Source organism: Peromyscus californicus, unplaced genomic scaffold (assembly GCF_007827085.1).
Source record: "Peromyscus californicus insignis strain IS unplaced genomic scaffold, ASM782708v3 Scaffold_21__1_contigs__length_65335640, whole genome shotgun sequence".
NCBI classification, from domain to species: domain Eukaryota; kingdom Metazoa; phylum Chordata; class Mammalia; order Rodentia; family Cricetidae; genus Peromyscus; species Peromyscus californicus.
Window position 1 is genome coordinate 56,142 of NW_026294514.1, and position 14,304 is coordinate 70,445.

At 35.4% G+C, this 14,304-nt stretch overlaps 1 protein-coding gene across 1 annotated transcript in view; it reads left to right on the top strand.

Annotated features, from left to right (window-relative positions):
* Tpp2 (tripeptidyl peptidase 2) overlaps nt 1–14,304 on the top strand; it is a 69,520-nt gene that overhangs the window by 30,809 nt on the left and 24,407 nt on the right. Inside the window, 14 exon segments of the mRNA XM_052749339.1 lie at nt 83–231; nt 1,454–1,569; nt 2,043–2,211; nt 3,106–3,263; nt 3,926–4,002; nt 5,675–5,781; nt 7,578–7,732; nt 9,167–9,283; nt 9,494–9,594; nt 10,565–10,661; nt 11,660–11,797; nt 13,115–13,270; nt 13,272–13,366; nt 13,582–13,666. Coding sequence (XP_052605299.1) covers nt 83–231; nt 1,454–1,569; nt 2,043–2,211; nt 3,106–3,263; nt 3,926–4,002; nt 5,675–5,781; nt 7,578–7,732; nt 9,167–9,283; nt 9,494–9,594; nt 10,565–10,661; nt 11,660–11,797; nt 13,115–13,270; nt 13,272–13,366; nt 13,582–13,666 — 1,720 coding nt within the window.

Below are 14,304 nucleotides of genomic sequence, written 5' to 3' on the forward strand. Positions count from 1 at the left end.
TTTGGACTATGATTGTGACCTTTTAAAGACTGTACATATCCAGCTATCCTTACTTACATAAACCTCCCTGTTTTCTGTTTAGTGCTGATGGGGCCCTTGGTGTGAGCATCAGTGCACCAGGAGGTGCCATTGCTTCTGTGCCTAACTGGACATTGAGGGGGACTCAGCTAATGAATGGTACATCGATGTCTTCCCCCAATGCCTGTGGGGGAATTGCCCTGGTACTTTCAGGTAAGAGCATTATTTATTGCTCTCTTCTTTATTGTAGACTGTTTTCTGTGGTTCTCATGGTGAGAGCATGGATAGAATTGGTTATGTCCTAGACACAAAATAAGGTGAAAGGTAGAAAATGATACACGAGATAACAATCCATTGAATTTCAAAATGTTTATACTACTTTACCAGGTGATAAATGTTGTGTAGTATTAAATAGGGTGTCACCAAGTCACTTAGGACTCAGGCCTCAGAAAGTGTCCCTCCCACCTGCCTCTGTTGTTCACTCCCTTTCTGTCTCTTGTAACTGTCTCCTCTACCCAATATGAATGAGCCACACTGGGGAGAAATAGTCTGCTTCCCAGTCAGTGCTACATCACCTATCAGGGTGAGTCAGACCTCAGAACAGATCTTGGTCTCTACTCATTTCTAGTCCTTCAAACTCACCAAACATTTCAAGGTTGCATGTCTTCTCTCTGAATATTCAGCTCTCTACTGCAAATCCTTTCTGCCATGGTTTGGATCTGAAAACTCATGTATTCTATAAGAGTCAACTCATCTACTGCTCCTTTGGATTCTCACGGACACAATTATAGCTTCTTTAGTTTGTATCATAGACTACCTGTTTGTTTTGTTTGCATATTACAATATTTTACTTTTAACATGTTTGATGAGTTCTGGGAGGACAAAAATAGTATAGTATTCATCCCTTAATAGTGAATAATAGGTTGGCAGATTGTTGGCCATAGCTTTCTACATTTGAAATCTGGCTATTCACTGGAATCACTTGGTACCTAGTCATTAAAGATTCTGAGCTGTAGTGAGACCTGTCTGGTGTTTTTTATTTAGTTTGCTTAAGTTCCACTGGTGATTGTAACATATAATCTGGTTGAAAATTGCTGTTACCAACCATAGTGCTGAACCTACAATATTTTAAGAAAAATGCCATTTGAATGCCCCTTAGATGTCTGCTTGGTACATCTATTTCATATCTATGTAACCTACATTGATGTGACTGCAGATTGGCCTGCAGTGAATTTTTCTCTGAGTAAAGGTATTTATGCGATGAAAGCAATTTAAATCAACTATTTAGTTAGTTTTTAAGAAAACATCAGAAGTGTTTAAAACATTAAAAGAAGACATAGTAGAAGAGAGTACATGTTATCATCTTGGTGAAGGGGGGTATTTCAACTAGTGACTTCATTTTCATTAATTTCTTGGTTTTGTTTTTTAATTTTAGGTCTGAAAGCAAATAACGTTGACTATACTGTTCACTCAGTCAGAAGAGCTCTAGAAAATACTGCAATAAAAGCTGACAATATAGAAGTATTTGCTCAAGGACATGGAATTATTCAGGTATTGTTGTCTGTGTACAAAATAATGATAAAGCATCAAGATGATGCTGTAAAGTTGGGTTTTTGATGGTGATTCAGCCTGTCTAAACTATAGAGTGGGCCATTGTAGAACTATTAGCAATCATGGTAAAAAGACACTTTGTAGGTAAGAGAGTAGCTGCACTAAAATAAAGAAACACTGAGGGCATGTAGAGATTGGAAATTCAAAGTGGTAAAAGTAAGCATTGGTCAAGCATAAGTTAGTGAGTGGCCTTGAATCATGTGAGAACAATTGTAAATGTAGACTGAAGTGGAGGGTCATCAAGTCATGATTAAAATGGTATTTTGTTTTAAAGCATAGGTTTGCCACCTTAGCTGTGGTAATTAGTTTAGAGAAGTGAATATAGAGGTTAGCTTTGCTACAGCTAAAATTAAATTGATTAAAATATTTTTCTTGACCTAGCCATTTACGTTTCACCATTTATATTCTTTTAGGTTGACAAAGCCTATGACTACCTCATTCAGAATACATCATTTGCTAACAGATTAGGTTTTACAGTTACAGTTGGAAATAACCGTGGCATCTACCTCCGAGATCCTGTTCAGGTGGCTGCTCCTTCAGATCATGGTGTTGGCATTGAACCTGTATTTCCAGAGAACACAGGTAAGTAGTAGGCTGGCAATAAGCAGAATCGTTCATATTAGTGGCTTAAATGAATGGTAACTAAAAGAAGAATGCTGCTTGTCTAATGCTCTAAAGCAGTGATTCTCAACCTTCTTAATGCCACTTTGATACAGTTCCTTATGTTGTGGTAAACCCCAACCTTAAAATTGCAACTTCATAACTAATTTTCCTATTGTTAAGAATTGTAAAGTAAATATCTATTTTCTAATGGTCTTAGCTGACCCAAGGGGGTTTCGACCCATAGGTTGAGAACCACTGCTCTAAGGAGAAGTTACAAATTAATTAATGGTTATTTTAAAGCTTAAAAGATTTGATGGAAAATGTTAATTAGGGATCCCAGTACCATGGCAGTTCAGGCAGCCTCTTGACTATGAAGAAAACAGTGGACCCAGGCCTTCAGTGGCCCAAAGTTTTATTAAATTTGTAATAAAATTACAGATTCCTTTTCTGCCTATATTTCATTCCTTCAGTAGAAGACAGAGCTTTGGGTTAATATTAGAAATAGAAGCAGCGGGGGGGGGGGGGGGGGGCACACACAGACACTGTAGCACGGTTGGGTATAATTAAAACTGTCATTGTATATCTGACAGTTTATTTTTGTTGGATGCTTCTCTCTGCATGCAGTAATATAAAATATCCACTAACCTGTTTTTAAGACTTAGCAGTGTTGGATGAAAATGCATATGAATCACACAAGGATACTAAAATATAAGGAAGATTCTGTGCTTTTATTTTGGATGTCATGGTTAATGCACTGTACAGCTGACCACACTAAGTTGCTAAATTTTCTTGACAGAACATAGAACTTTTAAAATGGTTCTAGGAAAAGGGGGAAATGTTGATTTTAATTTTTTCTTTTTTTCTAAATGCCAGAAAACTCTGAAAAAATATCCCTTCAGCTTCATTTAGCTTTGACTTCAAATTCATCTTGGGTTCAGTGCCCCAGCCATCTGGAGCTCATGAATCAGTGTCGGCACATAAACATACGTGTGGATCCCAGGGGCTTAAGAGAAGGGTTGCATTATACAGAGGTATTGTCATATCTTTTTTTTTCTTTCCTCTTTGAAATGTTTTAAGAGGTAAAAGTGAACCCTGGTGTGTTTTCTTTCTCATTAAAAAACAGCTATATACCTTTTCACTTGCCAGATGTTCTAGCTTTTCTATATCCATTTAAGCAATTAGATATATAGTGTTGCATCTTTCTGTGAAGAAGGCTAGTGGAAGACATAGATAGCAAAGCCTTTTTGATCAGGCCTTTCTGCTTTGTTAATTATACAATGTAGCTAAACCTGTATTGTAGTTAGCTATACTATTTAGACAAACTGTAGTTAGCTTTATTATTTAAACAAAACATTTGTTAAACATGGTAGTTGTAAGTAAACACAGTGTCATAACATCTTTCTACCTCCAAAAGTATTTATAATACTAGTTTTAGATTGTAGTAGAAAGTAATTAAAATAATTTTTTTCTTTTTAATATGATGCCTTATTGTCCATTAGTCTCAGTCATGGTTTGCTATGTGATTATTTGTACTTTGTGTTATTATGTGAACTAATGTCAATAATTTGGTATTGAATTACTTGTAGGACCTTTAAATTTTAAGATTAAATTATTCTGAGCTTATATTACACCTTTTATTTCCTTTTTTGCAACTTTGTTCAAGGATGCTGAAACTTACCCTTCTTTCTTCAAGGTATGTGGCTATGATATAGCATCCCCCAATGCAGGTCCTCTATTCAGAGTTCCAATCACCGCAGTTATAGCAGCAAAGTAAGTAAGATGTTTAGTTTACTATTACATATAAATTGTTAATGCCTATGTGTGATATAGTATAGACTTTTGGAGGAGTATTAGCCCAGAAGTCAATAACCAGAAAGATTATTAAGACAGAAGCAGATAATCAGGTTCTGCTCCTAGCTAGCATTACAGATGGCATGTAGTTAGCTATGTTGTTTTTATTAATTATGAGTAGTTGAGGACCCATGGCATCTGCTCACCCTCCACTGAAATGTCTTTACCCAGACTACCAGTGAATTCATATTGCCCAATTGAGGCCGCCTTGGTTTTACCCCATTTCTCTATTACTCGGTAGTGATTCTTCATCCTCTTCCACTCACTCTGCTTTACTTTCCTATGTCTGATTATGCTCTTCTGAGTTATTATGCTTTTCTAGTTACTTTTTGTAACAAGTCTTTTTCTGTTTCACCAGCCAGCTCCCAAGTAATGACATGGAGACTTATTATTAATTTTGAAAGCTTGACCTTAACTTAGGCTGTTCCCAACCAGCTCTTGTAACTTAAATTAACTCATTTATATAAATCTACGTTCTATCACGTGGTATTACCTCTCTTCCATCTTGTACTTTCTGTTTCCTCTCCTGGCATCTCCTGTGTGCCTGGATTCTGCTCTTTTCTCTCCCTGGAAATCCTGCCTATACTTCCTGCCTAGCTATTGGCTGTTCAGCTTTTTATTACACTAAGCACAGCAAATACAATTTCACACAGTGTACAAATATCCTACAACTTTCTGTTTCCTGAATTATTCTTTCATCCTTCCTAGAATCAGGAATTCAACTTATTTAAATAAAATTCAATAAAAGAAAGTCCTGTCTAAATTCCCACTGGACTTATACAAAATATATAATGGAAAATTTAACTATGATGCAATTTTCCAATGTTCACAGCATGTTTTAAATTTAATCTCCTTAATTTAATGCTATAGACCTCATTGCCTGAGGCCTATGGCATAATTAACTCAAACAACCCCCCAAAAGCTATTAACTTAGAATGTTTAAGATACAGTTTCTATCCCTAGAGGACTCTCAATCAAATAGTATAAATTAAAGAAACTGGAATACATCAGTCAAAGACTGTCTAGGAGCTTGTAAAAAGTGTTTATGTGCAGAGAGAAGAAACTACTTTCACATAGGATGCCCAGAATTAAGTCTGGTTATTTAAGAGACAGGCAAATGAGGCAAAGGAACCAACAGTACAAATGCATGAAAACTGAGTTGAAACTATCTGTTTCAACTGTACATCTCTAAGACTATTACTGACACACAAAAAAAGTTGATTTTAATATTTAGAAATCACTAGTTGAGAATCTGGTAATGAGAAAATCCTGTGAATTTTGTAAACTTCTATTAATCAGACAGGAGACATCATAAGCTTTTTACTGTTTCTGTTACAAGATATAAAATGATAAGTGAGTAGAATCATCTGTGTGCTGCTGTCAGAGGTTATATCTGCTGCTGTGTTACAGTATGAGGTAGTATTGTGCTTACTGTTTATCACTGACTTATTGCAAGCCCCAAGGCTTATTTCAATCTAACTGTACTCTTGTGTATACTCTTGTATAACATCTAGAGTGCCACTGAGTTTATTGTTTGCATGTAGCTTTATTTTTAGAGTATCATGTTTAATATATTTTTTTTAATTTTCAGAGTAAATGAGTCATCACATTATGACCTAGCCTTTACAGATGTACATTTTAAACCTGGTCAGATTCGAAGACATTTTGTTGAGGTTCCTGAGGGTGCAACCTGGGCTGGTAAGTAAAATTTGACTATGACCTTTTTTTTTTAAAATCTATTTGAGAATTTGCACACTGGTAATAATGCACTATTGATGTGTTGATTTCCTTTTGAGGGTTCTCAGGAGTTACTCCTAACTATTATCTTTTTGTATCCTATGTCTATGCTAGGCTGTTAGAGGAAGACTACATCTTTTTTTTTTTTGGTTTTTCGAGACAGGGTTTCTCTGTGTAGCTTTGCGCCTTTCCTGGAACTCACTTGGTAGCCCAGGCTGGCCTTGAACTCACAGAGATCCGCCTGGCTCTGCCTCCCGAGTGCTGGGATTAAAGGCGTGCGCCACCACCGCCCGGCGGAAGACTACATCTTAAAGGCCTTTTCGCCTATGAAATGCCTTCTCCAGACTCTGACTGACTTGTTGAGAAAGAGGTAGCATGAAGTATCTTAACTGATACTGTCCATAAGAATAGATAATTATAAAGTACTTCCTCTATGTTAAGGTCACCTTTGTACTCTTAAGAGTTTGGTGTACTCAGTGACAGAAAGCTATTTGGGGCTATAATTGTGAGTTGTCATTGTGGGCTATTTTCTGGCCAAGTTGTGGCATTGCATAGTACTGCAGTATTTACATACGGCACGTTGGAGTTGTACAGTTCAAGGCTCTGATACAATTCAGTAAGTGTACTAAAAAGTAAAAACCTTATTCACAGAAATTACTCTTGTTTCTGCCCAGCCTTTGCAGTTTACTCACAGTCTGTTTTCTTTAATTAAAAAGGAGAAAGAAGAAAAAAACTTTTTTAGCGATAAGTCAGTAAATATAATTCCCTTATGATTTATTTAGTTGGTGTTGAAAACATGCAGGGGTTTGGGTGGAGGTTATTGTTATAAAACATTATTGAATGGTGTAGAATGAACATGTTTCCATATCATTTCAGTGTTAGATTGGAAAGGGTCTGATGGTTTCTATTTCAGATCATTTAGAATACTGTCAAAACACCATATATGTACTCTTATTCCCCTCTTTGCCCCCTTGTCTATAAGAACCAAAATGAACTGACCATTGCTTTAGTACTCTAGAATTAGAACAAGTGTTCTTTAAATAATATTGCCTCATGATTTTACTTTACCCCTAGCCATGTGGTATAATAAAACTAAGCATGTATGGTTCTGATGATGATACTTTGGAGAAAAAAAGAGGTAAAAGACTAGGAAGAGAATTTAGACATGATAAATAGGGGTTTCTAAAATTATAATCCTTTTATTGGGAATTAATTTGTTTTCGTTAAAACGAGAGAAATGTGGGATTTTAAAATCCCTGGTTAGGATAATTATGTATAGATCCAGAAATAGCTTTGTTCTTTCCTAGTGTCTGAAGTTAGGATTACTGTTCACTTAATAATGGTTTATTTCTTACAGAATATCATCTGTACATGTACTCTGTTTGTTTTGAGGAAACTTGCAGCTTTCGTTTAAAAATACCATTTAGGAATTGGAGAGAAGCATAGTTAAGAGCACTTGCTGCTCTTCCAGAGAGACCTGGGTTTGATTCCCAGAACCCACATGGAGGCTTCCATTTGTAACTCTAGTTCCAGAGTAGCCAATGACCTCTTCAGGCCTCTACAGGCACCAGACATGCACATGATGTGCAAACAAATGTACATGAGAACAAACACCATATACATCAAATTAAAATAAATCTAAAAATAATAAAGAAATATTTTTTATTATTCCCTAAACAGGTAAAAGTTATTTAAAAATATTTTGTGATCATTTTAATTTTTACCACTTTAAAATTTAATTTCTTTCTTCATTTTAGAAGTTACTGTGTGTTCATGTTCTTCTGAGGTATCAGCAAAGTTTGTTCTTCATGCAGTACAGCTTGTGAAGCAGAGAGCATATCGAAGTCATGAATTTTATAAGTTTTGTTCCCTTCCAGAAAAGGGAACACTGATAGAAGCCTTTCCTGTCCTGGTAAGTTTGACAGGTTAAAATTCAGAACACTCCCTTTTCTTTTGGTATGGGTTAAGACTTCATAGTTTGTGCCTAGAACATGTTAGAGATTCATATTTTGTTCATGCCTATCAGATGAGGTAGGATGATAGGTCGTTTAATGAAGAGTACTGAAAACCAAGGCTGGAGAGATGACTTGGGGGTTAAGAGTACTTGCTGCTCTTGTAGAGGACTCTGCTTCAGTTTACAGCACCCACATAGCAGCTTACAGCCATCTGTAACTCTAGTTCCAAAGTATTTAATGCCCTCCAACCACTTTGCACTGAGTAAGCACCACATGCAAGCAGAACATTCGTATACATAAAATAAACAATCTTTTTTTTTTTTTTTTTTCAAAGAGTACATAAAATCAAGCCAGTTATCATAGTGCTTAACTGTAATCCTAGCATTTGGGAGGCAGAGGTAAGCAGATCTCTAAGGCTGTTCAAGACCAGCCTGATTTACATAGTGCAAATCTATGCCAGTAAATAAAATTTAAGATGTGTTTCGATAGTTAATTTTACTCCTCTATTCTCTCCTTAAAGTGCTATGATGGAACCCAGGTTTGTGCATCTAAGTCAAATGCTCTACAACTGAACTGTACCCCAACCAATATTTGTATCTCTTTAATTCAAAGAAAAGTTCTAATCTTGTACCATTTTATAATTTGGACCTTCATTTACATTGTTAGCACAAAGTACTGCAGATTGTTTCCTTATGTGAGATTTTTCTATAGTTATCTTACTAATGTCCTCCTGTTGAGAATCTATAAAGTGGTTTGATTTGCAGACAAAACTATTGTCAGATCTCCATTTTTCACCATGTTAGGAATGACTCGTTCTTCCTTCATGGTTGGTGAATGTGCTTGCTCTGCTTGCTCCTTCGGGCTTTCTCTTCCTGGAATCTCCTGTGTCTCTGTTACTTTTATATGGGGCAGTGTTAGCATTATTCATCTCTTTTTTAACTGTACTAGTACAGCAGTGTTAGGATACCCTTTTAAAGTTTTTCTTAGAGGATGTGACCATACCACTTCAGTTGCCATGTGGCTGTGAAAACAGAATTCATTCATGCCTATTGAGTATGCCTTACAAGTTTTATAATATTCCTTCTCATTATTAATCTTAATTATCTTTAAACTGGTCCTAGGTGTTTTTTTAATTATTAATTTTCTGTGTGTAGTTTTTATAGTTGTCTTGTATCTTTTATAATTTAAAAATAGTGTTGGATTATTAATAACTATTTAAATGCCTTACCAATACCCATCTGTGCAATTATAATTTGTTGAACATCTAGCATAAATGATAAAATCTTTAGTTTTCTTGCTGCAAATAAAAATTTTGTTTTATAACAGGTAGTATTTGGTGATATGAAGAAGAATTAGAAAACAAATTCATTCTTTAACATTCTTATTTGCAGGGTGGGAAAGCAATTGAATTTTGTATTGCTCGTTGGTGGGCAAGTCTCAGTGATGTCAATATTGATTATACCATATCATTCCATGGGATAGTGTGTACTGCACCACAGTTAAACATTGTAAGTACTATAACATTCACATCATTCTTAGTGTCATTTGTGTTATGAAAAATAATTTCTGTGGTAGATGTAAACCTTAATGGTGAACTAATCAATAAATTTGAATTTATTCATCTATGAGTTTTTAAAAATTTGCATTACATACACTTATTTTAGATATAAAATATTATCTTAAAGTTTGAGAAATTAATTTTTAAATATCTTTTGTAGCATGCATCTGAAGGAATCAATCGTTTTGATGTTCAATCCTCCTTGAAGTATGAAGACCTGGCTCCTTGCATAACTTTGAAGAGCTGGGTCCAAACACTACGGTATCTGTTACTGTCTTAAGAGCTACAAAAGCTGGGTATTAATGGGATGGATGTGGGGTTTGGGGTTTTTGTTTGTTTGTTTTCTTTCTAATTTTTATCTATGTGATGCTAGCAATAAAAAAATCCAGTTTGATTTTTCAGCCTAGGAATCCTCTGGGGTTTCCAAAAGGTAGCTCAGCATTGCTTTCTACCCTCACTGATCCTATTATCACTAGTGTCACTGTATGTTAACCATTTCACTCCTTGACATACATTAGTAATTGAGGCTAACGCAGGAGGAGCAAATTCAAGGCTAACGTGGATAAATTAGTGAGACCCTGTCTCTTCTTAACCGTAGTGTTCACTTTCCATGCGTAGGACCCTCAGTTTAGTCTCAGCTATTACAAAAAGCAAGTTGACAGTGTTCAATTTTTATTTTGTGAATGCATAGGTCCACTATTTATAAAAAATTCAATAATACCAGAAAAATTCCATTGACTGGTAGAAGAAATTTGTCTCCTGGGTGTATGCTATAAACTCCTTGTGGAAGCAGAATCTTCCAATCTTGTTGTTCTGCTACTTATACCTTGGCAGTGCCATTTACTTAGGGCAAGGACTAGCTATATCTCTGGCATATGATGTGGCCCATACCATGCCTGTGCAGCAGCACCAGTGGGTAAGGGTGGGGGAAGTGTATATATCAGAGCTGTTCTTTGACTCTTGTTGGTAGTCATCACCCAGGTGTTAGGATTTGGCTATGCTAAGTGCTTTTTGGTAACATTTTAAAAATGTTTTTGATGATAAATAGAGTATCTTTGTAATTTGCAGTGATTTAGTCAATTTGGGGAACATATTAATAATTAAAATATTATGTGGTTTACTGTAAAAGGCAGTTTCAGGAGTGATTTCTCACCTGGCATGTTTAGCTGCTTATTCTGTATCATTAAATGAAGTTTTGAATTAATTCAGTGATGCAGTTGCCTTATTACAGCCCAGTAAATGCAAAAACCAGACCTTTAGGATCAAGAGATGTTTTGCCAAATAATCGCCAACTTTATGAGATGGTTCTGACATACAGCTTTCATCAGGTAAGTGTTTCCTAGTAAAATATACCTGCACTGTAAACTCTCATTTTATATACTGTGAAATCACAGGTGGATAGACGTGACTTATCTTTGAGATTTAGTTTTTATTAATAATTTATTGGGTTTTTTTTGTTAATATGACAAGCAACAGAAAAAAAAAACCATAAAGGAAAGAGTTATTACTCTGCCACACTGTTTCAGAGGGTTTAGCTTGTGCTCACTGGGCTGTTTCTGGGCCTGTAGTCAGGCAATACACAATGGCTGCAGGAATATTTAGCAGAGGCTGCTCAACTCATAAAGGACAGGAAGCAGAGAGGAGGGGACCAGGAACTAAAAATTAGAGCATGCCCCCTGCTACACAACTTCCTCTGAGGCCCTACCTCCTTGTATTTCAACCATCTCCCAAACAACATAGCATCACCAGCTGGCTACCAAGCATTCAGCATATGTGAGAGATACTGTACATCCTGACCACAGTAATTCTCCATCAATAACACCTGTCCTTCTTGCCCCCTGCAAAGAATCAGTAGTGAAAGTAGAATTAGTAGTGAAAGTAATTGAGACCATTGTAAATGTTGGATCCAGGGGATTTTTAGAATTGATGAGATTTCAGTTCATGTTATGCTTACTATATTGAAACATAATGTAAATTTAGTTTTAATGTTACAGAATGATAGATTTCAGTGAATTGGTAGATTCCAGTCTTTATAAAGAAATTAGAGTATATATGTTAGAACTGTATATATTCATTAGAAATGAGTGTGTGTGTGTGTGTGTGTGTGTGTGTGTGTGTGTGTGTGTGTGTAGGAATAGCACTAGGTTTGTATGTTTTAAAGTTTACAAGAGTTAATTTATTTAATGCCAAGATAGTAGCTGTCTTATACTCTGAAAAAAAATTGTTTACAAGAATGTATTTTGAATACTTCTTAATGAAACAGTATAATGGTATTATAAATTATATATAAGCCATGTCAAGTATTGTTCCTTTTGTTTTTTAATAGCCCAAAAGTGGAGAAGTCACACCTAGTTGTCCACTTCTTTGTGAATTGTTATATGAGTCAGAATTTGACAGCCAACTGTGGATTATTTTTGACCAGAACAAAAGACAGATGGGCTCAGGCGATGCCTATCCACATCAGGTATAAGTTGTAAAAAGAATTAATAAATCCCAAATTTTGTGTTAAGGTAAAACATTTGAAAAGTTTTTAAAGATAGTATAATTTTTTGCATTCAATCTTTTTACACCTTTGGAAATCTCTTGTAGTTATTAAGGAACAGACTTGACAACTTTTCTGCCATATACTAGAGGATGTTACTTACAAACACTGGCCAGGAGAGCATTTTTAGTGGAGGAGAAGGACTACAGCCTGGACTTTGCATGTGCTCAGCATGCACTCTGCCACAAGATTAGACCTCGTTTGTTGTATTGTTTCTCCTTCATACACACTGCTTCTACCTATTTAAATATAGATAGGGAATGAGGTGTATGAGACTATAAAGTGATCCCAGGTCTGAGTGGAACTCTGGGGTTAGTAAGGCGGTAGTTTCAGTTTATTAGTACCTTCAGATCTGAAATTGTACTGAGCATTGAACTACATGCCAGGCACTGTGCTTTCCACTGTCACTGAAGGGGGAAAAAAATCTCTTGATATGTAACTACTTGGAAATTTCATCTCTAGTTGCAATTGTATTTGAAAAAAAAAAAATGAGTTATTTTTCCTGAAATGCTGTGGGTGTTTTTGTTTGTTTGTTTTGTTTTTTTGCTGAATAATGAAAATCATTTATGGAAGTTTTTGCATTTGGTCATTTAAGGAGTGATCCCAGTTTTACCCCCTCAAGCAAGCAGCAGTCTCATCGCTATAAAATGGAATGTTGCAAGGCATACTTGAGTTACCTTTTCCATCTCAGAAGACACTGCTTCTGCAGAGTATAGCATTCCTATTCCATGAGCATGTTAGCAAGGTCGAATGTAGTAGCTTTGTATTTCTTGATCTGTACTGGCTCCCTGTTTTCCCTGCTTGTCATAAACTGTGTGTGACACTTCACAGTTAAAATTTAAAGTTTACATACATTTGAATGTTTATTTTAGAAAATATATAAAAACTCAGTTTGACATTTTGATTGTTATTTCATGTTTCTGATGACCCATGAACAAAAATGTTGCATTTCTTAGTCATGTATATTGATTATGTGAGTGTGTTGATATCCTATAGTGGAAAGAATGAGAACATTGGGGTCAGACCTTACTTGAGCTCCTTCGTTCTTTACTCTCTCTGTATCTCTGAGCAAACCAGTTGATATTCCTGATCCTGCCTGCTCACTAGCACCCTAGGCATTTTGTGTATAGATAATGTCTCACACCTTGTACACATCCTGTAAATGGAACTGTCTCTTTTATCCTTTTATTGTTATGTTATTGAACTAAACTTACTTTTTCCAAATGTTTTCTTTTTTAGTATTCTTTGAAACTGGAGAAAGGAGATTATACAATTCGACTGCAGATTCGTCATGAACAAATCAGTGATTTGGATCGTCTTAAAGATCTTCCATTTATTGTTTCTCATAGGTTATCTAATACCTTGAGCTTAGATATTCATGAAAATCATAGCCTTTGCACTTCTAGGAAAGAAGAAATCAAGCAGTTTGACATTACCACCCAAATATAACCAGCCATTCTTTGTTACTTCCCTTACCTGATGATAAGGTAAGTGATGCTGTTGATGAATGACATTGTGGTTCATATATTAGTCTAAATTTATAATTTGCTATCATTTTAGTCTGAAGTTATTTCTCAGTCTTATTTTTGAAAATTTAGATATAGGATATATATTTCAGTATGAGATTATTTTGATGGTTTTCCTCTAAGTATTTTTGTGAAACTTTTTCTTTTGTTACTTTTTTCCCTTTTTAATTCTCTCATTAGAATACCTAAGGGGGCAGGACCCGGATGCTACCTTGCAGGCTCCTTGACATTGTCAAAGACTGAGCTTGGGAAAGAAAGCCTGTAAGTACTAGTGTTTTTACACTGAAAGTACCTGTTTAAAATTTTCATCCTTTTGAAGATGGGCTTTAAATGCACGGTTTAGATGGGTAAAAGAGACACCAGGGAGGGCACAGGGTAATTGTTGTTTTTTCTTTTTCTTGACCTATTAGTGAAGGTGAATTAATATTTGGTGTCTTTTTAAATGTGTCATTGAAAAATAGTTTTATGTTCTTTTCCACAAGCCTGTACCTCATGTCCTGAACCTGTCCTGACTCAGTACCTAATCTTCTTGAGATCCCAATCATAATTGGCTGAAATAAATGGGATATGTAAAAGTTACAACATAACCCTAGAATTTCAATCAAACATATTGTAGAGATTGGAATGAGTCAGTTTCTCTTTAACTGTTTATAAAAACCCAGTCTGAAGAATTTTTACTACTAGATACTAGCCTTCACATTTGTGAAAACTTGTTGAGACCTTGTATAATTATGTGGATAGATACAAGATATTTCTTTTGATATTGTGTTTATAGTTTATAGAAAAAGATGCTTTTTGTTTCCCATTTAGAGATAACTGTTATTACAGCCTTATAGGCATTTGTTTCAGGTTTTTCCATCTGTTTTCATTATAGATTTGTTACTTAGAATGGTGTTTTCTGTG